This window comes from Nyctereutes procyonoides, unplaced genomic scaffold (assembly GCF_905146905.1).
Source record: "Nyctereutes procyonoides isolate TBG_1078 unplaced genomic scaffold, NYPRO_anot_genome, whole genome shotgun sequence".
NCBI classification, from domain to species: Eukaryota; Metazoa; Chordata; class Mammalia; order Carnivora; family Canidae; genus Nyctereutes; species Nyctereutes procyonoides.
This window is the reverse complement of record NW_026575147.1, coordinates 12,538,896-12,562,984: the sequence shown is the minus strand read 5'-3', so window position 1 is coordinate 12,562,984 and position 24,089 is coordinate 12,538,896. Positions and strand designations below refer to the sequence as shown.

At 39.3% G+C, this 24,089-nt stretch overlaps 2 protein-coding genes and 1 long non-coding RNA gene across 5 annotated transcripts in view; 2 read left to right on the top strand and 1 right to left on the bottom strand.

The window, feature by feature from the left end:
- The first annotated feature begins 4,006 nt into the window (after nt 1-4,006).
- SIKE1 (suppressor of IKBKE 1) lies at nt 4,007-12,514 on the top strand. Its single transcript, XM_055312698.1, has 5 exons — nt 4,007-4,257; nt 4,491-4,596; nt 5,514-5,656; nt 6,861-6,974; nt 9,212-12,514. The coding sequence occupies exons 1-5, from the start codon at nt 4,099-4,101 to the stop codon at nt 9,311-9,313; spliced, it is 624 nt and encodes a 207-aa protein (XP_055168673.1). The 5' UTR covers nt 4,007-4,098; the 3' UTR covers nt 9,314-12,514.
- A 3,034-nt stretch (nt 12,515-15,548) lies between these two features.
- On the bottom strand, nt 15,549-21,210 carry LOC129501487 (uncharacterized). Its single transcript, XR_008662746.1, has 3 exons — nt 20,968-21,210; nt 16,179-16,292; nt 15,549-15,759 (listed from the first exon to the last, which is right to left on the bottom strand). It is a non-coding gene; the product is annotated as an uncharacterized LOC129501487 (long non-coding RNA).
- Nucleotides 21,211-21,637: 427 nt separating this feature from the next.
- The window catches only part of CSDE1 (cold shock domain containing E1), a 40,014-nt gene continuing 37,562 nt past the window's right edge, over nt 21,638-24,089 (top strand). For all 3 annotated transcript variants that reach the window (XM_055312370.1, XM_055312369.1, XM_055312368.1), the window contains exon 1: nt 21,638-21,753. The gene's annotated coding sequence lies outside the window, so the exon portion shown is untranslated. The remainder of the gene's footprint in view (nt 21,754-24,089) is intronic.

Sequence of the window (24,089 nt, the reverse complement as noted above, 5' to 3'; positions counted from 1 at the left end):
GATACGCTCACCATGCTGTGTCCATTCACTACCAGGAAGGAGGCTTGATTAGTATTGAACTGCAAGAGCTTTCTAATTATTTTGATGAGTTCACTTACATTAACATAATCAGGTGCAAGGAACTCCGTTTTAACCAGGATAGGAAACCACTTCTCAGCCATGTATGGTTCTTTTTTTCCCCACCCTTGTATGGTTTTATTATCAATGGAATTTGGGTAGGAGGCTGCTCTTGGGTAAGTCTTCCATCTTTAATTCTTTGTTTGAAGGTACAGCACCATTTGAAGTTCTTCTCCAAGGTCTTGGCATGGGAGATTGAGAGGGTGTGGCAGCAGTGGTGGCTCCGACTTTGGTGACAACAATTTCTATAAAGATTTATTAAATAGCTGCTATGTCCTTTCTCCTGGTTTTTCCTCCTTCAAATGTCCCCCTATTCTCTTGTAACTCTTCCTCTATTAGATCCTTCCCATATGAAAGCTACAAATATGCTCAAGACTTATTCATAAAAATAAAAACAAAAACACTCCCTTATTTCTGTATCCCCTTTTAACCATTGCTAGAATCATAGGATTGATCAAGGGTTGGAGTTTATTATTTGCATTCATCTTTTTTTAAAAAAGTGCACAGGGGCACCTGGGTGGCTCTGTTGGTTAAGTGTCCCACTCTTGATTTTGGCTCAGGTCATGATCTTAGGGTAGTGGAATCCAGCCATTGTACTCCATGCTCAGCACCAGAGTCGGCTTGTCCCTCTCCTTCTGCTCCTCCTCTCCCCCTGCCCCCTGCTTGCACGTGCTCATGTTCTCTCTCCTTCTCTCTTAAATAAATAAATAAATAAATAAATAAATAAATAAATCCTCCCCCCAAAAAGTGCACATAAATTAGGGGTACTAGAAAGACTGTGGTTCAGATAGTCTATCATAAGAGCCCTCCCAGTCTGGTCAGGGAAAGAAAATTAGACCACAAAAAAGTAATCTTTTTTTAATTATTTATTTATGATAGTCATACAGAGAGAGAGAGAGAGGCAGAGACAAGGCAGAGACATAGGCAGAGGGAGAAGCAGGCTCCATGCACCGGGAGCCCGACGTGGGACTCGATCCCGGGTCTCCAGGATCACGCCCTGCGCCAAAGGCAGGCGCCAAACCGCTGCGCCACCCAGGGATCCCCAAAAAAGTAATCTTATGGGTAGAGTATGGACATACTCAAAAAAAGAAGAGCTAGATGAGGTCAAAGAGACAATAGTGGGAGAAAAGGCTGCAAGAACTAGACAGATTGACTACAAGTCAAACAATTAGACATGAAAGCTTAAAACTTCTGATAAGGAACAATTCTTGGTGAATGATCAAGGATATGACCATGCGAGCACCTAGGTGGCAGTGGTTGAGTGTCTTCCTTTGGCTCAGGTTGTGATCCTGGGGTCCTGGGATCCAGTCCCACATAGGGCTCCCTGCAGGGAGCCTGCTTCTCCCTCTGCCTGTGTCTCTGCCTCTCTCTGTGTGTCTCTCATAAATAAATAAATAAAATCTTTTATTTAAAAAAAAACGAGGGGTATGACCATGAACAGCCAAAATAAGTTCAATGTCTCTAGAAATGAGGAGGCCAAGGAAGACTATTAGATAAATTATCCACATGGACGTGAATGTCACACAAAGCATGAAGAATTAAAAAGACTGCAAGCCAATTCCTCAAATCTATGAATAAAGGAGAGTACCTAAGCAGAAGGTCAGTAACTGATTGCAATAAGGAGGAATAGAAGATTCTTCAGCTGGAAGATACAAACTTCAAATAAAGTAGAGGTTTTACAGAGTAGTGGGTATGAGCCTGGCAGTGTCATTGGGGAATTAGAATGACCAATGTAGTTCTCAGCCCTTATGAGGGCAGAGAAGAATAATTATCACCACTGAAAGGGCAGCAGCACTTGTGGTGTCCTTGTGGGAGAGCTATTAGAGGAGAAGGTGATTTGAGGTAGGGAGACCAGTTGGGAGACTGTTATTGCTTCATTTAGATGAGAAATGATGATGGCCCAACCTACCCAGAAGCAGTGAGAATACAAAGAAGGAAATATGTCCTAAAGACATAAAGGACATATATTGCTTTGATAACTAATTAAGTGTGAAGAATAACTAGAAAGAATAAAGGACAACTTTCAGGATTCTGTTTTGGGCAAATGGGTATGAATGTGCTCTTTACTGAAACAGATGGAGGAGCAGGTTTATAAACAACAATAATGAGATCAGGTTTTGACCTTTTTGTCCTTCTACAAATACCCTATAAGCAACCAAAAATATATATTCTAGGCTCATAAAAGAGGTTGGGGCCACAGAGATGGATTTGAGAACCATCATCCCTGAATGGAAGTCAAAGACAAGTAAGGGAAAGAGATCACTTAGGGAAAGTGTTTTGTTTTAATGATTGAATGAAACCTCTTTATATCTGTGGTTCTTTGTTAATCTTTTCCCTGTTGGTCTGTAGTCCTGATTTGTTATTTTTGTTGAACTTGTTCCTGATCTCCATCTTGAGAAACAGTTATTGAATGTCTCCATTGTGCCAGCTATTGGGAATACAAAAGTAAAATGCACTGTTCTTTTCCTGCTGCTTCTCTAAACTCTCACTACTGCTCTGAGGCTCTTGCCTCCTAATCCTGTCATTACCTTCAATTATTTATGAGTATGAACTCTTTCTCCCATTAGAATATTAACTCCCTAAGTGCAGATACCCTGTGTCATTGTCTGCCATGTTCTAGACACTAAACAGTGCCTGTAACAAAGCAGACCCTCCAAAACTATTTATTAAAGTAAGAATGAAAAAGGATGAAGTTTGATATACAAGCTTGACAAAGTAAACTCTTATAAACCAATATAACAAATAGTACAAAGGTCATTGCCTTTTTGGTTAATTTATTTTTTTAATATTTTATTTATTTATTCATGAGAGACACAGAGGCAGAGACGCGGGCAGAGGGGCAGGTTCCTTGCAGGGAGCCCAATGTGGGACTCCATTTCAGGACCCTGGGATCACGCCCTGAGTCAAAGGCAGACGCTCAAACACTGAGCCACCCAGGTGCCCCCTGGTTAATTTACTTTTAAGTTATTAATTGAATTAAGAGAGAAAAAATAGGCAAGTAGAAAATAATGAGTATCTCACACCTATTAAGATGATCATCATTAACAACAGAAAACACCAGGTGTGGGCAAGGACTTGGAGAAATTAGAACCCTTGTGCACTGCTGCTAAAAAATGTAAAATGGTGCAGCCACTGTGGAAAACAGTATGATCTTTTCTCAAAAAATCCAAGGTAGATTTACCATATGACCCAGCAATTCCACTTTTGGGTACATTGCTGAAAGAACTGAAAGCTGGGATTCCTTCAGTGGAGGAATAGATAAACAAAACATACCATAGACATACAATGGGATATAATTCAGTCTTAAACAGGAAGGAAATTCTGATGTGCACGGACAGAACTTGAGGACACGTTCTGTGAAATAAGCTAGTCACAAAACAACAAACATGATTGACAGTGGCACCACTCACTGTATATAAGGTATCTGAAATAGAGAAATTCCTAAAGGCAGAAAGCAGAAGAGTGGCTGCCAGTGGCTGGGAGGAATAAGTAGTTAATATTTAACGGGTTAAGAGTTTCCATTTGGCAAGGTGAAGAGAGTTCTGGAAATGGATGTGGGGACGATTGCGTAACAGAGAAAGCACTTAACACTACCGGAGTGTACGGGTCAAAATGGTTAAGATGATGCATTTCATTGTATTTTACCGCAGTTTTTAAAATTGATTTTAAAAAGAGACTAAGCACCAAAAAAAGATTTTAAAATCCGGTGACTGAAAAACAATCCCCATCAATCAAAACCCACAGGGAAGGAAGAAACCCGGGTCGCCCAGCCACACGCCCCCTCGATCACCGTGGGAGCCGGAAGCCGAGGGCGGGGCCGGCCAGGCTGCCGGAAGCCGCTGGTTCAAGTAGGGCCACCCGCGGACTAGGCCCCACTGCGCAGGCGCGTAGGGCGGCCGGAAGTGACGTCGGTAGCGCTGAGCCAGGTTCAGGAAAGAGTAGTGTAGGTGAGCAGGACGGGAGCAACGATCCGGGGCCACTATGAGCTGCACCATCGAGAAGATCCTGACAGACGCCAAGACGCTGCTCGAGCGGCTACGGGAACACGACGCGGCCGCAGAGTCGCTCGTGGATCAGTCCGCCGCGCTGCACCGGCGGGTGGCCGCTATGCGGGAGGCGGGGACGGCGCTTCCGGACCAGGTCGGGCAGAGAGTAGGGGTCGGTGCCCGCAGGATCTGTGCACCCGAGGGGTGGAGGGCAAAGGAAAGCGGGAACTCGGCCTTAAACGTATGCCTGGTTTCAGAGGGTGGCGGTGAGACTTTTCTTCGGGGTCGGGGCTGAGCGTGCTGCCCTGGAGCTCCGACTCCTTCTTCAGTTGCATCCGCGGCTGTTCTCCTGTTAACGGCGCGCTTAGTCTGTCTCTGTTTGTCCAGTATCAAGAAGATGCTTCCGATATAAAGGACATGTCCAAATTCAAACCTCACATTCTGCTGTCCCAAGAGAATACACAGATTAGAGACTTGCAGCAGGAAAACAGAGGTTAGTCAGGCCTTTCTGTGTAGTTATGATTTTCTAACATCCAGTTATATTTCAAAAGTTCTTGCCAAACGAACTATTCACATCCTATATGTATCTCCAGATCAGTACTTTTAAAAGCGTTATCCTGCGATGGCCCAGGAACGATAAAGTTTGTTACTTTACCCTTTTTAAGGTCATCTCACTGATTTTGCATATATAGGCAAGCTTATCAAAGGGGAGCTTAATGGAGTTGAATTGTTGCATGGTTTACTTTTTTATCCCCATATGGATACTTTCATAACAAGGTGTTAATATCCTCAAGGGCTTGGAATTTTTTATGTTTAAATATTAATTGATTGAAATAAGCACTGACGCTAAGATTGAAGAGGGTTTTTTTTTTTTTTTTAATGTTCTTGTGCAGGGTGGAAGAACTGAATTTTAGCCTCGGGGTATATATTCTCAGGCTTGATGTGTACATTATTAATAATAGCAGTATGAAGTTATTTGTATAGTAGTTTACAGTGCGCTTGTATAGTAGTTTACAGTGCGCTTTCATTTATATTATCCCATTGTATTATCATATCTTCATTTTGAGGTAGATAAGCTGGTACTTAATATTACAGTGCAGTTAAGAAATAGGCTCAGAGAGGGTAATAATTTGCATAATAGTAGTAGTAAGCTAGTAACTCAGAACTGAACTGAAACCCTTGTCTCCTGATTCTCCATCTCATGTTGTTTATACCAGATGAAGCTGCCTCTGCCTAGAAAGTTATTTTTCACATAGACCTAACTGTTGAGTTTTGTGGACTTAAACACTGATTTATAATTTTGCATTCATGATATTTCATGGCGTGTCATAAAATTCTGTTAAGAGAGTTTTGGCTTTGGGAGCTATCTCTCAGACATCACTGCCAAGTGTTTTTATTTTTTTTTGGTAGAGCTATGGGTTTCCTTGGAGGAACACCAGGATGCTTTGGAACTCATCATGAGCAAGTACCGGAAACAGATGTTACAATTAATGGTTGCCAAAAAGGCTGTGGATGCTGAGCCTGTCCTGAAAGCTCACCAGTCTCACTCTGCAGTAAGAAACTTTAGTGAATAAATTCTGAATGAATGAGATTGAAATCTAATTATTTTAAATTGTTCACTTGTTTTTGAAGAAAACTAAGCTTGTCTTTCATATTTCTCACATTTGCTGTTGATTTTGCTGTATCTTGTAAGGATATGATTAGAAAGCAGGGGGTAAGAGGCTGCTCAGGAGCTTTTGTTTTCTTTGAGTGGGACTAAGGTAGGTTCCTCACCCCACCTGCCCCAAGATGTCTTTGCAAGATTAATGGATGCCTAGTTTTTCCACCAAACATAATGCAAGGTAGTGCTGAAGGTACTCAGTAAATACTTGGTTGGTTATTATTGTACTTTCACTAAACTATAAGCTCCTTGATTATAGGGAACATGGATTCTTCTTTTATACCTAACTCAGTACCTGGCATGTAGCAGACAGAAACCTTTATTAAACTGAACTACATAGCATCATATGTTAGAAGTACGGTTTTAAAAAAAAAATACATGGCATAGTTTCTACACTTTGATTGCTTATGCTTTAATTTGGGAGACCCAGTTATTGTGCTTATGTTTCTAGAGTGCTTCATGGGTGGCATTGTACATTTACATGTACTATATCATTTAAACCTGGATTAATGAATTGGCACCTCACTATTTGTTCCATGGAATTTATGAAACATAAACTTCATCTTAGAATCATTTGAAAGCATTTTGCTGACTTAACAAAAGTCTTAGGGAACAGGAATACTTTGAATATGTGAACAGCTCTCAAACATTTCCCATCTGGAAGAGAAAAACTATTTTTCTGTAATCTGGAGGAAAAAACTTTAAGATTAAAAGAGACAGTTTAGCTCATGTGAAAAACTTGGGAAGAGATATATCCAAAAAAAGAATAAAGTACCTTGGAACCTTTGGTAAGCTGTGGTAAGCTTCCTGACAATAAAAGTATCCAATTTAAGTTAAACAGCCACATAGAGATATTGCCCATTGTCCATTGGGTGGTTAGACTAGAATCAATCTTGAAAACAAATTGTAAATACTACAAGATAACTTTATTATAGCTTTGCCTCTAAGGACTCAGATTACAGTGAAATGCCTGTGTAATTTCTGTAGCATAGATTAAATGAACTTTCTAACATTATCATGCACATGTTCTCATGAACTTCATATCTGCCAAAAAGATAACTTTTTCACCTTTTTCTCTTTTCTTAATATCTTCACAGGAAATTGAGAGTCAGATTGACAGAATCTGTGAAATGGGAGAAGTGATGAGGAAAGCAGTTCAGGTGGATGATGACCAATTTTGTAAGATTCAGGAAAAACTAGCCCAATTAGAGGTAAGATTGTTGCTCACAATACTCAGGGAGTTTTCTCAGAGTCTGGAAGGTATGCCATCACTATCCTAGGCAGTATATTGATGTTTTCTGTGTATTCATGATTTAAAATTAAAACTCCCCCTCCAGGGGCATCTGGGTGGCTCAGTTGGTTGATTGTCCAGCTCTTGATTTCGGCTTGTCATGATCTCAGGGTTGTGAGACTGAGCCCCAGGTTGGGCTCCACACTCAGCCTCTTTCTCCTTAAGATTCTCTCACTCTTCCTCTGCCCCTTCCCTTACTCTCATACTCAGTCACTCCCTCCTTCTCATTCTATGTCTAAAAAATAAGTCTTAAAGAAAAACCAACTCCTCCATACCCTTTTCAGGAAAGTAAATGTAATCAGCAACAAACAATGAAAATTTCAACTATGTATTGGCTAGAAATTGAGATATTGTCATATCAAGAGGGTAGAAAGAGTAGAAGAGACAAATTACATGTGAGTTAAAATCCCTCTGTCATAAAAGGAAATCAAATAGGTAATGTAAGAAATTGATAAGAAATAGTAGTATAGGCATTTTAATAATTATTATTCCTCTATTAATTATGTAAGTAAGTACCAAAATAAATAGGTAAAAGTGGGCAGCCCGGCTGGCTCAGCGGTTTAGCGCTGCCTTTAGCCCAGGGCCTGATCCCGGAGACCTGGGATCAAGTCCCACGTCAGGCTCCCCACATGGAGCCTGCTTCTCCCTTTGCCTGTGTCTCTGCCTCTCTTTCTCTCTCTCTCTCTCTCTCTCTCTCTCTCTCTGTCTCTCATGAATAAATAAAATCTTAAAAAAAAAAAAGAAATAAGTAAAAGTATTAAAAGTGGTTGCCTTTGGGGAACAAAACCAAGGGCCTGCCGTTTATTTTATAAACCTTATAGTCTTTATTTTTTTTAAGTGATTTCGTGTAATATTTTGATTATAGCAGCAAAAATTTACCCAAAAAAGGCCTGGTGGTATTATTATGCCCCAAAATTATTAAGGAAACACAAAACAATAGATGGTTTGAATGTCGCTTATTATGAGATGCTAACTTGGGCCCTTTGAGAAATACCACAGAGAAAAAGAATATCCCTGCTCAGAGTCTAGTGAAAGGAGTAAGTCTAATACTTACATGATATGAAATGGTTTATACATACCAGGAGAGATGCAAAGTACTAAGAGAAGTGATTTATATGGTAGACAGTTTAATGACTATGGGCCCAAACTATAGGTGAAGCCTAAAGATGCTGTGGTTTTACCAGAATTTCCTGCAGAGAGAATAAGGATGGAGAATGCAAGCTGCCCTACCTGGAAATCAAAGGGAGTGACAAGGTCCCAAGTAGGAGTTAGTTAAAATGATAAATGACCTTATCTACACTCTCCCTGATTTACTCAGATAAGAAAACAAGCCCTTAGGAAATGTGGGACAAATTTTCCTTAATATTTTAAGTGGAGGGATGCCTGGGTGGCTCAGTGGTTGAGTGTCTGCCTTTGGCTCAGGTCATGATCCTAGGGTCCTGGGATCGAGTCCTGCATCGGGCTCCCTGCAGAGAGCCTGCTTCTCCCTCTGCCTATGTCTCTGCCTCTCTCGTTCTCTATCATGAATAAATAAATAAAATCTTTAAAATATATGTATATTTTAAGTGGAAAGAACACAGGCATCAGATTGAAACCCCAGCAATACCACATCCAAGTTGCCTGAGTTTGGACAAGTCTTTGGACTTTTGTGAGCCACAGTGTCTTCATCTTAAAAAGAACACGGATGTGGGCAGTGATACCTGCCCTACAGGTTGTTTTGAAATGACAAATGTAAGACACCCAGTGGTACCTAGCTATGTCCCTAGTGAGTAGTTTTTTTCCCCTTTTCTTCCTTTCTCCAAAACTGAAGGACATCCAGGAGAGAAGACTGAGCAAAGTGAAAATATTATTAGGAATTTAAAAGGTAGAAGAAATAGTACAACTTGCGGGAATCACAAAACGTATGACAAGTAGTGAATTCCTCAGGTGGAGAGAGGCTTCGTATTTTTCCTTGTCCTAACACATGGCATATAGAAATTACTTAATAATGTATGTTAAATGATTAACAATTAGTGTTTTAGGAAATTCTTATTTTGTTTCCGTAAAATATTTAAAATTAAAATAACACGCCTTCTGTTCCTGGCCCAAAACAATTATTCTGATGCAGTTTAATGGTCAAAATACCTAAAATAAATGGACCTTTTTTTTTTTTTCCAGCTTGAAAATAAGGAACTTCGAGAATTATTGTCCATCAGCAGTGAATCTCTACAGGTCAGGAAGGAAAACTCAATGGACACTGCTTCCCAAGCCATCAAATAACTCAACTTACAAAGGACAGCTGGAGATTGTTTATCAAGGAAGGAAGTTATTATCTTTCTGTTCGAGTATTGTCCACTTAGTGTCTTGCCTCAGACTTGATTTAGTGTGGATTAAAGGTATCAGTTGGCAGTTTAGAATTTGCAGTCAAATTGGCTGTCCACAAAACAGTTTTTGGGTGTGTTTGTGAAAATACTGAGTTTCACCATTCCTTTCTCTAAGAGACTATTTTTAATTTTCAGTTCTGGGACCTCAATTTATATAAACTGTGGTATCAGATCCTTTTTGTTTCTTCACATCTCTCAAACTTAGATCCTTTATTATAAGCCAGCAATTTTTATTTATATAGGATTATAAGTTACAAGTCTAAAAAAAAAAAAAAAACAAGTCTAAAAATTTTTTTAAAGATATTAGCTTTTTAAATCTATTTGGCATAGCCTAGATTTTTTTTTTCTCATTTGAGAAAAGGAATACAATTCCACAGAACTAGATTGGCAGATTCTCTGATTTGTAATGTCATTCACCTACTATGAAGTTTTAGGTCTCTCTGGTGCTAAGAGTTGGCACTTTATGATGTGGTGTCTTTACTCTTAATTTGAGAGAACTTACTGCTAGTGCCCAAGAAACATCCTTGAAAATAGATCACCCTTTTCTTCTAGTGATAGTAGAGTCAGCATATTGTTCAAAGAATCCTGAGAAGTTTGTCCTATGTGTGTGCACATACATTTGTACCCTTAGTTCAACTGCTGAAAGTAGCTGTTATTTATTCTATTAGATATTAGTAGTCAACTTTTCAATATTGTCCTAGGAAATCTTCAACTTGGGTGGTTTATTCAGTGGAAGAACATACAATGGGTTTATTCACATCATAGTAACTTCTGTCTTATAGTTAAGGACCATCACTTATTTAGATGTCTTTCATTATTAGTATGGATAGTTGGCTTTATTTTTAGATCCATTTTTCACGAGGCAGCAAAGGTTTATCACCTAATGAGAGTTATTACATTCATTGTGTTGTGTAGACAACAAAGCAATGTTGAGATTCAAATGCTGAGTGGTCAACTAGGCTCATTTATCAACCCATTTGCCCATCTCAGTTTAGTCACACGTGACAAATTTACAAATTACTCCATGTAATTAATCAGTTTGGGTTTGCCCAAAAATAACTGAAATGATGAATCTTAAACCTATCCATATTTTCCAGTAGCACTAAGCACCATACTGCATGGGAGAGACACAATATTAAAAAAAGTTTTTTGTTAATGCTTTGCGTGATGTAAAATTTCTTTAATACTGCCATAAAGAAATAACTCCAGTTAAAACAATAGAACCTCACTAAGATATCCTAAAAACATCTGACCCTAGTAATACTGAAAGAACTTTGCTAAAGTTCTTTAATGGTGGTCTTTAGTGATTACGTATATGTCATTTTGGAAACTCGAATTTCTATTCAAAGTCCTGCATAGAATTTGAAAAACACTTCCACCCCCAGTGCAGGCATTTTTATCTTGTTTCCCAAGAGTAAGTAAAACTTTAGTCCAGCTATTTAGCTTGAAGTATATGCCCTAAGTGCCTCTGTGTGTCCCACGGTTCCACTTAGAACGCAGGTACCCTTGTACAATATGTCAGCTGCCATAGCCAGTTTTCAGTAAAAATGATAAAGTCATCAAATGGCCCATTAAAGTATGACATGGTGTCTCCTTATCTACCTTCTGTTCCTTTAAAGTGCATAAAGTTGTTTATGTCTTGGATATGAGGATAAACCTATATGTTAACTTTTCCCCTTGGCAAATCAAAAGCTTGGAGTTTGAGTTTAAAGAGCTCTCATTGCCCTACATAATGTAAATTCTGGCTAGTGTTAATACAAATACATCATTTCTAATAAAAAACCTCACTTTGAGAATAACAGTTAATTTTACTCAGTAATGAGTCTTAATTATTAGGAAATTCAAAGGTTTATTTTTCATATACATATCAACCTGTCAGGTAGACAGGGCTTTTCATAAGTATCTTGTAATTAGCATAATGTCAGCAGCATAACCAGAAATAGTTGTTTCTAAAATGGTAGTCTCATGATTAGAAATCCAAAATTATACAATTACAAATCAAATTGTAAAATTAAGACTGAATTTGTGAGTACCTTGAAAAATGTTTTATTATCGATTTTTACCTTAATACCTTACCTTTTACCTTGACTTCTATTAATACATTATGTACAATTTGATTCAGATGTTGGAGGACTACTTCAGTGTTCCCCAAAATGACTTGCAGACTACTAAAATAGAAATTTGGGAGTGGGATCCAGGAATTTGTATTTTAATAATCATCCCAGATAACGTCTAAGGTACTAGCTTGAGAATTCGTCTAATCTATGTACCAGGCACTTCATTTGTAGTTATGAATAGAAAAAAGGTGGGGGAAAGGCCTTGATACTTTTTGAAGAAAAATTTGGTAGAGGAGATAAGTATACATATAATTACAGTGCAGTGATACATCCAAAATGAGGATGAATACGATACAGAGGAGGGGCTATATGGAGGAGAAAGATTGGTGCTTTCCATTTACCATATAATCTCCATTTCAACTGTACCTCATTTTATGCATTCTTCAGCACAAGGAGGTTATGCTGTATGTCTAAACTGGAACTAAGACTCCAATCCAGAGAGACTCTTAAACGTACTCTTAACCACTACATTAAGATGCCTTTAAATGCCAAATACTGGTCAGAGTTCAAGTGGTTCTTGATTAGCAAAATCTATTTTTACTAATAGTGCAAAAGAAACACCACAGCCCATTTATTAGAAAATATGAATTCAATAAATGGAGTCTTAACTAATGAGACGTATTTGTCATCTCTTTTCTAGAATGGTGTAGCTGAGAGCATGTAACTAACATGGACAATATTTAATCAGTGGTCTTACCTATGTACAGAAGAATGCAGTTCTGTCTTTCAAATCTGCCGTTTCTCATCCTTCATGTTCTTTTCTTGTGGTTACAAGAAGGTTGGTGCTGTACCAGATGTCTTGGCCATATTGAAGGCAGGAAGAAAAAGGGAAATGTCCTGTGCCAACTGCGTGTACCCTCTTTTACGAAGAAAAGCAAAGCTTTCCCAGAAATTCCAGACATATTTCCCTGTCTTGCTTGCCTCTTTAAATGCGTACTTCTATCTGCAAAAGCTGGGTACATAGTTGCCTCAAATAAAATCAGTATTCCGTTAGCAAGGAGGAAAGAGTATTGAGAAAGCAATTAACAATGTCTGACAAGTCCTTTTATGTTGAAAAGTTTTAACAAGTGAAGGCATTAGCTGAAGGTGTTGGGTAGCCAAGCGCAATATCCTTGTTCCTATCCTGTTTAGGGAATCCCTCACCTAATGAAGCAGAGCTTGCCTCCCTCCTCCAAGAAATTTGAAAGTGTCAGATACGTTTTCCCAGCCTCTTTTCAGCTAAGGAACTTGGAACCACCTTCAACTTTAAAATTTAGGCAAAGAAGCAAGAAACTATGCAGTATTCTCTGCGTAAAGGCCTACAACACTGGCTACTCTATGCAGTTCCACAAAGAAGCAGCAAAAGTGGCTTTAGTGACACTCAGTATCCAGTGTCAGCAGGGTTGCTGGTATAAGCTGCAGTGTCTCTGCCACACAGTGGGATCTTCACTGAAGCAATTATCTAAAGTGATTAGAGGCTCTGTAGCCTCTAATTCTGGTTTTTCTGGCTGTCCTAGACATCCTGAGGATGCTGATTAGCCTTTTTAAAAAATCACTTTTTTGTTAAAGTTAACCTGAATTGCCTATAATTAATAACACTGACTGGTAAAATAAGTATAGTTTTGAAAACAACCATGCAGCATGTGCTGTAGCTCAGTCAGTTAAGTGCCCAACTCTGGATCTCAGGTCTTGATCTTAGAGTTGTGAGTTCAAGCCCCATGTTGGGCTTCATGCTGGGCATGGAGCCTATTTAAAAGCAAAACCAAAAGCAACCATGCAAATACAGATTTTGCCAACACTTTATACATAGTGTTATATTTTAATATTTAACACTTATAAAAGGATGTGTAACATACAAATAGATTATCTAACAATCATTTGTCACCTCACTTAAGAATTAGAACATTACCTGTACTTTGTATTTATCAATTTGAGCTCCTCTCCTGTCTTTCCCCACCTCCCTTCTCCCTTTTTGATAGTTTACCACATGCAAAAAAGACCTAAAATATGTATGAATCCCTAAAGTGACATGTTCTAGATTTGTTCCTTTTTGAGCTGTATAAAAATGGTATCATATTTTACAGTCTATAGGGATATGATTTTTTTTCACTCAACATTATGTTTCTAAGATCCTTTTGTTATACATAGCTATTATTTATTTCCACTGATCCATAATATTTAATTGTGACTATATAATAGATTATGATAAAGTACAATTAATGCATTTTTAAAACCCTTGCTGATATCAGACTTAATTTTTAATTCTCCATCTAACTCATTTAGATTAGATATATTTCACAATAAGCAGTCATATTGCACATTTTTCAGTTATTTATTTTTTTTTAAATTTTTATTTATTTATGATAGTCACAGAGAGAGAGAGAGGCAGAGACACAGGCAGAGGGAGAAGCAGGCTCCATGCACCGGAAGCCCGATGTGGGATTCGATCCCGGGTCTCCAGGATCGCACCCTGGGCCAAAGGCAGGCGCCAAACCGCTGCGCCACCCAGGGATCCCTTTTTCAGTTATTTCATTTGCAGTTGTCTCAGCACTTTCAGAAGGAATTAAGGACTATTATCTGCTAATACAATGGAAAGCAGATAATGCTTTTTCTTTTATCGCTCAACTAAAGAGGCAGAACCTTCAGAGCTTCTAAATGAACTACAATTCATTCAACATTTCATCTAGCCTCCTAAAAATACATGAGGAATGGATGGAAGTGGACTTCTGCATGATATCCTGATTCATTTATTTCATATTTTAACATATCTTACACATAAGATAAGTCTTACACATGTACAGGTTTGTGGTGTGGTTGATTCTAAGCATATGAAAAAATTGGCTATGTTCCTGATGGCATGACTGGACAAAGGTAAGCTCTTGGTGTTTTGGTCAAGAAACTTAAGCACTATTTGAGAAGGGAATTGAGGTTTAGCTGTTGTCTGAACTTTCCATTCATGTGAACCTTCTTGTAAGATCAAAAGAGTGTCAGTATAAGCACTTGGGAGTATGGCTATATTCATTCTCTACTGCTATGTAACATTACCACGCATTTAACACTTCAAAGCAATGCCCATATATTCTCTTACAGTTCTGTAGGTCAGAAGTCAATGCAGAGTTTAACTAGGTTCCCACCTAATGATCTCACAAGGCTGAAATCAAGGTGTCAACATAGGTTAGCATCTCCTCTGGGGCTCTGGGCCCTCTCTCAAGTTCACATGGTTGGTAAAATTCATTTCTGTGCAGGTGTAAAACTCCTAGGACTTCAGGGCCAACAGGAGATCATCTCTCTGACCTCCCTTGTCTCCCACCTCTAGGCTCCCTTTTAAAAGCTCACCTGAGGGGCACCTGGGTGGCTCAATGTTAAGTGACCAACTTTGGTTTCAGCTCAGGTAGTGACCTCAGGGTCCTGAGATCGAATCCTGAATCAGGCTCCACACTCAGCAGGGAGTCTGCTTGAGATTCTCTCCCCCCCTCCCTTCACTCAAACCCTTTCTCTTTCCCCTCCTCTTTCTCTAAAGATAAATAAAATCTTAAAAATAAATAAAAGCTCACCTGCTTAGGTTAGGCCTAACCAGAAGAATCTCCCTCTTGATTAATCCAACTGATTTGAGATCTTAATTAGAACTGCAGTAATCTCTTTACCATAAAGAAGGTATGAGGTAACCTCTAATACCCACAGGTCCAGCCTATGCTCAAGAACAGGGGATTATACACAGCATGTACACCAGCTGGTGGGATTCTTGGTAGCCATCTTATAATTTTGCCAGCCACATGGCTCTTAGCAGGCATAAAATCCTGGATAAAACAGTGAAGCACTCTTAGGAAATCCTGCATTACCAGTATTCTTGGTGGCCCAAGAATAATTCTGTGAGGAAAAACCTGCACAGCGATGAGTCAAAAAGAGATTCAGCAAGATCTATTAATGTAGGCTAAAACTAAAGTTCAAGCAGAAAAAGATTTGCCTAGTCTCTGTTAGTTTCCTAGAGATAGCGTAACAAATTACTACAAACCAGATAGCTTAAAACAACAGACCTTTATTCTCTCACAGTTCTGGTGGCTAGAAGTCTGAAATTAAGGTGTTGACAAGGTTGATTCCTTCTGGAGGCTTGAAGGGAGAATGCGTTCCATTCTCTTTTCTAGCTTCTGGCAATTCTTGGCATTCATTGGCTTCTAGATCTATTACTGCAATTTCTGCCTCAGTCTTCACGTGATATTCTCCCTGTATGTGTCCAAATTCCCCTCTTCTAAGAAAATCAGTCATTGGATTAGTGTTTACCATAATCCAGTTATGACTTCATCTTAATTTGATTACATCTGCAAAGACCCTATTTCCAAACAAGGCCACATTCTAAGCTTCTGAGTAAACATGAATTTTGAGAGGACAATTCAACTAAGTATAGTCCCAAAGTATCTCCCTCCAAACATCAGTAACTGTAAAGGAAAAATAACAATTTTACTATGAATAATCCTGGCTGACTGCACTTTAACCAATTGATTAAGGTAAACATCACTAATACATTTCAACATCTTATGCACCCTGGTATTTTGCAGTGAGAAGGGTACATCACCACTGTAACATTCTTCAAAATAATGCATAACCTCAAACTAAGCAAAAGAAACATCAGATAAAAACAAGTTCAGGGATGTTTACAAAATAACTGACCAGTGTTGTTCCAGAGTGTCCAGGTCATGAAAGATAAGGAACAGCCACAAAATGGAGGAGAGTAAGGAGACCTAACAACGGTGGACCAATCCATGGTGGGACCCAGATTTGATTCTGGAAAATAAAATGGATATTAGGGGGAAACCTGAATTAATTTTGTAATTTAGTTAATATTGTGTCAAGGTTAATTTCCTAGTTTTAAATATTGTTCTATGGTTAGGTAAGCGTAACATAAGGGGAAGGGACACCTGGGTGGCTCAGTGGCTGAGCATCTGCCTTTGGCTCAAATTGTGATCCCAGGGTCCTGGGATGGACTTCTGCGTCAGGCTCCCCATGGGGAGCCTGCTTCTCCCTCTGCCCATGTCTCTGCCTCTCTCTGTGTCTCTCAAGAATAACTAAATCTTAAAAAAAAAGGGGGGGGGACTGGGTGAAGGGTTTATAAGAACTTTCTATACAATTTTTCTAATTCTTTTGTAAGTCTAAAATTAAATTATGTCAACAAATACACATTCCCTTGTTACTGAGGCATAATTTCAAAAGTTTATTTGCCTATAAAATTTTTATTTTTCTAATTTTTAAAACTTAAAAAAAATTATTTGAGAGAGAGCACGAGCAAGGGGAGTAGCAGAGGGAGAGGGAGAAGCAGGTTCTACACTGAGGAGGGAGCCCTAGGTGGGCTGAGCCAAAGGCAGATGAGCCGATGGCAGATGCTTAACTGACTGAGCCACCTAGGCACCGCTACACGGTTGTTTGTGTTTGTTATTTTTAATGTATACATTCAAGTTGTTCTCTCACTTCTTTTCCTTGACTTTTTCTTATTCATATGTATTGATTTAGTATATAATCATGATACTATTACATTGTCAGTTTTAAACATGTTACAAACATAATTCTCCTAGTTTGTTGATTTTTAATTTTTAATGCTGTCTGTTGATCAATGACTATATTAAAATATAGTCAAATTTATTACTACAAAGAAAGAGATTCAGAAAAGTTAAGTTTTGTGAAGAAGTTTTAGGAATACCTTCACCAATTTACTTTTTTTTTTTTACTTTTACTTTTTACTTTTTACTATATACACATGAGTGACACATGATAAAAACATTTTAAAACTTTTATCTAATTAGACCTAAACTATATCTAAATAAGTTTTAAAGAGCTCTATTCATATACAAAAATTCTAAATAATAACAGTATTATGTTGTATTATGTCAGAGTGAAAATGGCAACATATTTTCTTTTTGCTGGTGCACAAATAATGATGTACAATCTATACTGTTTTAGATTTAATGAAATGTATAATTCATTAATTCATGAATATTTATTAAGTACTTAGTGTTATATTAGTCCCTGTCCTAGGTTTAGGAGATGCGATGATGAACCAGAGAACTGAAGCTTGGGCTATTGTTTAGGAAGAAGAGGAATTAACAAACCCATAAATGTGTTAATTTTGGATGGCAATACATGTTATGAAGACAATAAAGCCAGATAATATTATAGAGAATGATGGCAATAATGGCTACTTTTACTTTAGAGAAGACTTTTGTGAGACTGTAACATTTGAGCTAAAAACTGAATGATGAGAAAGTCCCAAAAAGTGATGATGGGGTGGGGGTGCGTGCAGGGCACCTGGCTGGCTCTTGGCTTCTGCTCAGGTCATGATTTCAGGGGCCTGGAATTGAGCCCCAGGTTGGCCTCCACAGTCAGCAGGGAGTCAGCTTCAGGATTCTATCTCTGTTCCTCTGTCCCCCCACCCCCCACTCACCCACCCAGGGTGCACTCTCTAAAATGAATAAAATAAATCTATATTTTAAAAAAAAGGTGATGATTTTAGGGAAAGAGCATTCCAGATGGAGGCAAAAGTAAACGTAAGACTTCTGAGTAGGGACAAATTTACAATGTTGGAAGAACCAAAATAGCAATGGAATTAAATCATGGTGAACTAGGGTTAGAGATTTAGTGGGAACTAAGTCACTTAGGGCCTTGTAGGCCATGGTAAAAGACTTTGGATTTTATCTTAAGTGCAATTGGTTTTCATTAGGATTTCATTTAAGTTTAATTGACAATATTATTTTGCTCTATCCTTCCCTATGGCTGATTCCCAGAGCTAAAGTGTTAAAGTGACTACCTTTATAGTGCAGCAGCTTAGCATGTCCACATAATTCTTGCCTTACATGCAATGTTGACACTTTAAAGGGAAGCATTATAGTTTTTGCATTATTCTTATTTAAATTCTAATATTTTTATTACATATTGCTATTATATCATTCTTATTTACACAATGCATCTTAACTGTTGGGAGCTTATTAATGAATACAAAGTTTTGGAATGCGTGGTTCTAGGACTAAATCTTAATTATTTCTTAATAATAAGAAATGATTATTCTTTATGAAAGTTTCTGCTCTAAATGTTTTCCTGTTCTGAAATCTTGAATGTGGATCCCTTTACCATCCACTATTACCAGAATTTTACAAAAGAAGTTCCCTTTACTTCCCCTAAATAGGAGGAACATAATGTCAGAGTAAAAACAGTCCTTAAAATTTTGAATAAATTTAGCCTTATTTTTAAAAAATCTCCACATTGACCTAATTTTTCACATTTCAATGAGAACTTAAAAAAATCTCATCCTATACAGTTGCCATCCATCACTGCCCAAGAAAATCTTACGAATGTGTAAAAATGCTTACTTTCAATCTCAAATATATCCCAGAGATATGTGCTTATTGATAATTGTAGAGAGAAAAAAAAGCCCCACAATCACAATTAATTTCATTGTCTCTTTAAGTTTCTCAGAGAAGAAAAATTAGTATGATAAATACCAAAAAATAATGTATGCATTTTTTTGTTTCAGGTTATTCCTTTTTTTAAAAAAGATTTTATTTGACAGAGAGCGAGCGAGCAAGCAAGCAAGCACAAGCAGGGGGAGGGCCAGAGGGAGAGAGAGAGAGAAAGAGAAGCTGACTCCCTGCTGAGCAGGGAGCCCAAAACAGGGCTCAATCCTAGGACCTGAGCCAAAAGCAGACACTTAACGGACTGAGCCACCCAGGAGCCCCTCAGGTTATTCCTTAATAGACTAAGTATCTCCTCAAAATCCAAGACTACCCATGGTATAGGAGAAGGTTTCTCAAATGACTTCACCAGTTTCTGCTTTAACTTCTGTTTAAAATAATAAACATAACACCATAAGTATATTTTTTCATAAGTATATTTTTATAGCTTTTAAATTTGACTTCAAAATTAATCTGAAAAAATTATTGGCTTAAAATGTAGTGATCTTCTAAAAATGAAACCAACTTCTAGTTATGAGTAGTACTTGTAGAAAGAATAAATCACTTAAACTAGTGATTTAAATCAAATAATTCCATATTTTGCTTTCTTGAATGCATTGAAAGCTAAAATGTATGCCTCAGGATGTATGCATATTTGTATTTTGTATTAAGTGTAAACTGATAGTAATTATGGACTGAGGAGGAATTTATTTTTTTTTAAGTTTTATTTATTCATGAGAGAGAGAAAGAGGCAGAGGCAGAGCGAGAAGCAGCCTCCCCACAAGGAGCTGGATTTGGGGCTCGATCCGGGACCCTGAGATCACGCCCTGGGCTAAAGGCAGACACTCAACTGCTGAGCCACCCAGGTGTCCCCTGGGAGTAATTTAAAAGCAATTGAGACAAAATCAGAATGATGAGGATGAAATGATTATATGATTCAAGAAAGTATTTAGAAACTATGTGTAACGGTAGAAATCAAGACCCATTCTTCTGAATTAATTGCAATTGTATAGATAGAATTTAGTGAGACTATTATCTTTTTACATTTCCCATTACTGTGATATTTGAGAATGTGCACTCTTAGACCTAATTCTACTTTTAGCCCAGCTTCACATGACCTTGTTTCTAGTGCAAGAGCCCTGGGCAGTTTCTCTGTAACATTAGATTGGAATATCCAGACTAGATCTATTGCTGAGAAGAAGAGATCTCAATTTAGGAAATGGACAAAGGAAACAAAACAGCTGGTTTGATATATCAAACGATTTGTACTGCCCCCAACAGAACATTCCAATTTCTAACAACTTCCTGCACTGTTGTTCAGTGCTATTCATTCTACAAACTTTTGAGAGTTGTCTATGCCAAGCACCACCAGGACCAAGGACACAAAGATGAATGTCACAGGCCCTGTCCTAAAATTATCACTACCGAGTATAAACTAATAATTACAATTCAGCGAGCTAGGAAAGGATTGAAAGCAAATAAGAAGGAAATATCTTGCCTAGGAAAACAGGGGAAGTCATTAAAGAGAACAAAGAGGCAGCTTGGAGGTGGAATGGAATTGGACCAATACCAAGAGGTAAGAGAAAAAATCTTTCAACATCCTAAATAGGATACTGCCTCCTCTTAGAATTCAAGATAATTTGCTGAGAATTGGAGGGTACTCTCAACACTGCATTTACTTTGCTGTACACGTTTAAACTTGTTTTTGCGATTACTGAATGATGCTAGACTGAAAGTTCCTTGAGGACAGAAACTTATCCATTTATTTTGAGAACTGTACACACCCCAACGATGACATATAAGAGATACAGGATAAATGTGTTGAAAGCGAAAATAAAGTGGGTAGCAGAGTTCTCAAGAGCATGACCGGTCATTGTTTACCCAATACTGTCAAGAGAGAGAGCCATAGAATCTGGGAAAAGCATTCCTCTCACCAGAGGGTACTGCTCCATTGTTTGACAAGGGATAATTCATTGAACTTTTCTGTGGACACAATTAACTATTTTCCTCCTTCCTCTTACCTCGTTGGATTAATCATCCATTTGCCCTGATTTCAACCTTTTGGTTACTGATTCAGCCTCTTTGATTACGGGATACAGCACGAATATCTTCTGGTGACTACAAAGGTCAGTTGAAGGAGTTGTGGGGTTTTTTGTTTTGTTTTCTAATGGTTATGCCGCCTTGCTCACTCTTGTCCATCTGTTGCAACCAATATAGTTTCTGGCAGACAAAGGTCTCGCGTAAAAGTTCCGAATTACCTTACTGAAAACCTACTCTATACTAATGAAAACTCCAGTGTATTATAGCAGACAGAAAAAAAAAGCTTGCACTGTGAGGAGAATCTGGGTCTGGGGCTTCCGGATTATCGCTGAGAAAAGCGAAATCCTTTATATGACATTCCTTGATAAGTCCTCCAAATTGTTCGCCCTTAAAGTTTACCCTGGCCTCGCTGCTTTAGGCATATTCAGGTTTGCAAAGAGCAGAGACGCCCAAAGTTACCCGCCCCCCCGCCGCCGGCGTCCCAGCGGAGTCAGTAAACACCGAAATCGCTTCCCGCAGCTCCCAGGGGAGGGAACGTAGGGTTAACAGTGGCACCATCTTGGTTGTGGTTAGGCGCAGCGCACTGGTTGGCGTCACTCAACCCTCCTGCGCAGGCGTATTAGGAGTACCTCCCCCCCAACACCCCGCCCCGCTTCCCGTGCACGCGCTCGGAGCCCGCAACTCTCGCGAGAGAAGCGAGATTTATTCCTACGTACCGGGCCGTGCTGCTTATGGCGGCGCTGGAGAGGGGGCGCTGAGCTGTTGGGGTGAGTACGACCTCCGGGTCCAGTTGGGGGTAGCAAGAAGCCAGTCTAGGGACAGATGAGAAGACCAAGACTAACGGGAGAGACTTCTGAGTCAAGGTGGGCACTCCTAGAGCTCCGGGCAGAGAAGATTTCACCCTGAGTCTCTGCCCTGGGCTTTTCCACCTGGCCCCCGTTTAACTGTCTAAGCTTCACGTCAGGCCTCAGAGCAGAAACGAAGAGCCTAGGCCAGGCAACCGCGCGTGGTGGTGGTGGTGTCTACAGTGGGGGGAGGGAGCGAAAATGGAGGCTCCGACCGCAGCCAAGATGGAGGCAGGGGTGCGGGGCTCGGGCGCGGAGGCTGCTGGGAATTGTAGTCTAGCCACTTCCTCCTATGCGGCTTGGCGGGGGAAACGGGAACTACAAGTCCCGGCGGGCGGGGCGAGGGGGTGGTGGCGCGGTCCTTTGTGTGAGACTGGAGGAGCCCGAGGCAGAGGGTGAGGGGCCTACTCTCACTGTGGACCGTATAGTTTACTGTCTTGTCACCTGCTCGAGGATCTGACTACGAGTATCAGAGCGCAGTGCGGTATTGGCCCCTCCTTCGTGTATGGACCGAGACCCTGCTCCATCTAAATGCTCAGAGACTTTTCCCCGGCCACGTCTGGCACAGTAGCACACTCGAAGTGTCATCTTTACTTAGGCTCACCTGGAGCTGTCTGTCTTGAGTCTCAGCACCCAGCCTTCCCTCCTTGCTTCCCCTTCGGCTTCTTGAGAAAGGGAACCAATCTCTAATCTTAGGCACGTGGCTCCCTCTCTTCTATCCTGGGATTAGGGCGTGCTGTTAGAGCTCAGTGGAGTCGTCCTTAACACCGTCTCTGGTTCTTTGGTGCAGGAGCCTGGCCTACATTGAGCAATGAACGACTTGGCTTCGTCATTCCGTGTAGTTTTTTAGAGCCCCGGTTGGAGACACTTGAGGTTTTTAACCGATATTTTATCAGTATAAAATTTTAGAGTCATGGTTCTTTTGCTTTAAGATTTTCCTTTAGAAACACCCAGACTGCTCCTTTCTTGCTTGACTCAAAAGTGAGGCAGGGAACGCTCCCTAAAACAGCCTTCAGTCTGCAAACACAATCTGAACATTGTAGGATGAAATTATTTTGCACCTCAAATGAGTGAAAGAATGTGGGCCTTTTTAAAAGAGTTTGGAGACAGGGCTGGAGATGGAGGGAGGACGCCCAAAGGCACTGTAAAAAAATTTCCTTTGATAGACTTAGTTTTTTATAAGGATGCTATATGAACTGGCAGCTCTTGGCCAGAGCCACCGGTCTGTAAAACATAGGTACTAAGCTATAGCTCATAAGTTATTCTATATCAAAATGCTGAGTAATTTTCGAGTTTCTAGAAGATAAGCATTCTCAATACTACATTGAGGGGCAGTATAATAGCTTGGTGCTTTTTGGGTGCTAGTGAATAATAGATATTCTTGGTGTGGATAAGGAGAGGGTTTATATGCCTGAATGGGCATATGCCTGAGTCATAATATCTAGATAAATATTCAACCTTGTTTCTATTTGTTTCCTTTTAGCCTTAGGCCTGAAATAAAAGAGATGGTAGTGGTTTGAGTGATTTTGCAGCTGCTCTGGATGTTTACCATTGAGATGAGTATTTATAGCAGCTGAGTTGAAAAGTAAAGTATTTCAGGCGCAGAAGATAGGTTTTCTTTTTTTGTAAATAAGTTCTGACTTCCCAAGTATGACCTTTAGAGTGTGGTTCTAGTAAATTCCTGCGAATCAAAAATGAGAACATGAAAGCTGGCATATAGTAGTCCTGCTTTATTTATTCCATTCCTGCTTTCCCCTCCACCCATCTAAAGACACTGTGTGGGGGCACCCATCATTTTTTAAAAATTACTTTATTTTAAATTGTGGTAAAATATACATAACATAAAATTTACCATTTTAACTTTTTTTTTTTAGTAAGTTCATTCATGTTGTTGTAAGGACCATACTTTTGACAAGGTAGTTGAAACGAAATGCTGTTTTGACAGACTTTTTAAGGAGCTGAATTTTAAGACTGTATTACAAAATATAGTATTTTGATTTTGTTAAATAAACACCAAAAGAATTGATGTGTCTTCTTAGCTTTTTTTTTTTTTTTAATTTTTATTTATTAAAGATTTTATTTATTTTTCATGAGAGAGAGAGGCAGAGACGCAGGCAGAGGGAGAAGCAGGCTCCCTGCAGGAAGCCTGATGTGGGACTTGATCCCAGGACCCTGGGATCACACCCTGGGCCGAAGGCAGGCTCTAAACCACTGAGCCACCCAGGCATCCCTGTTTTGTTTTGAAGCAAAAGGGAACC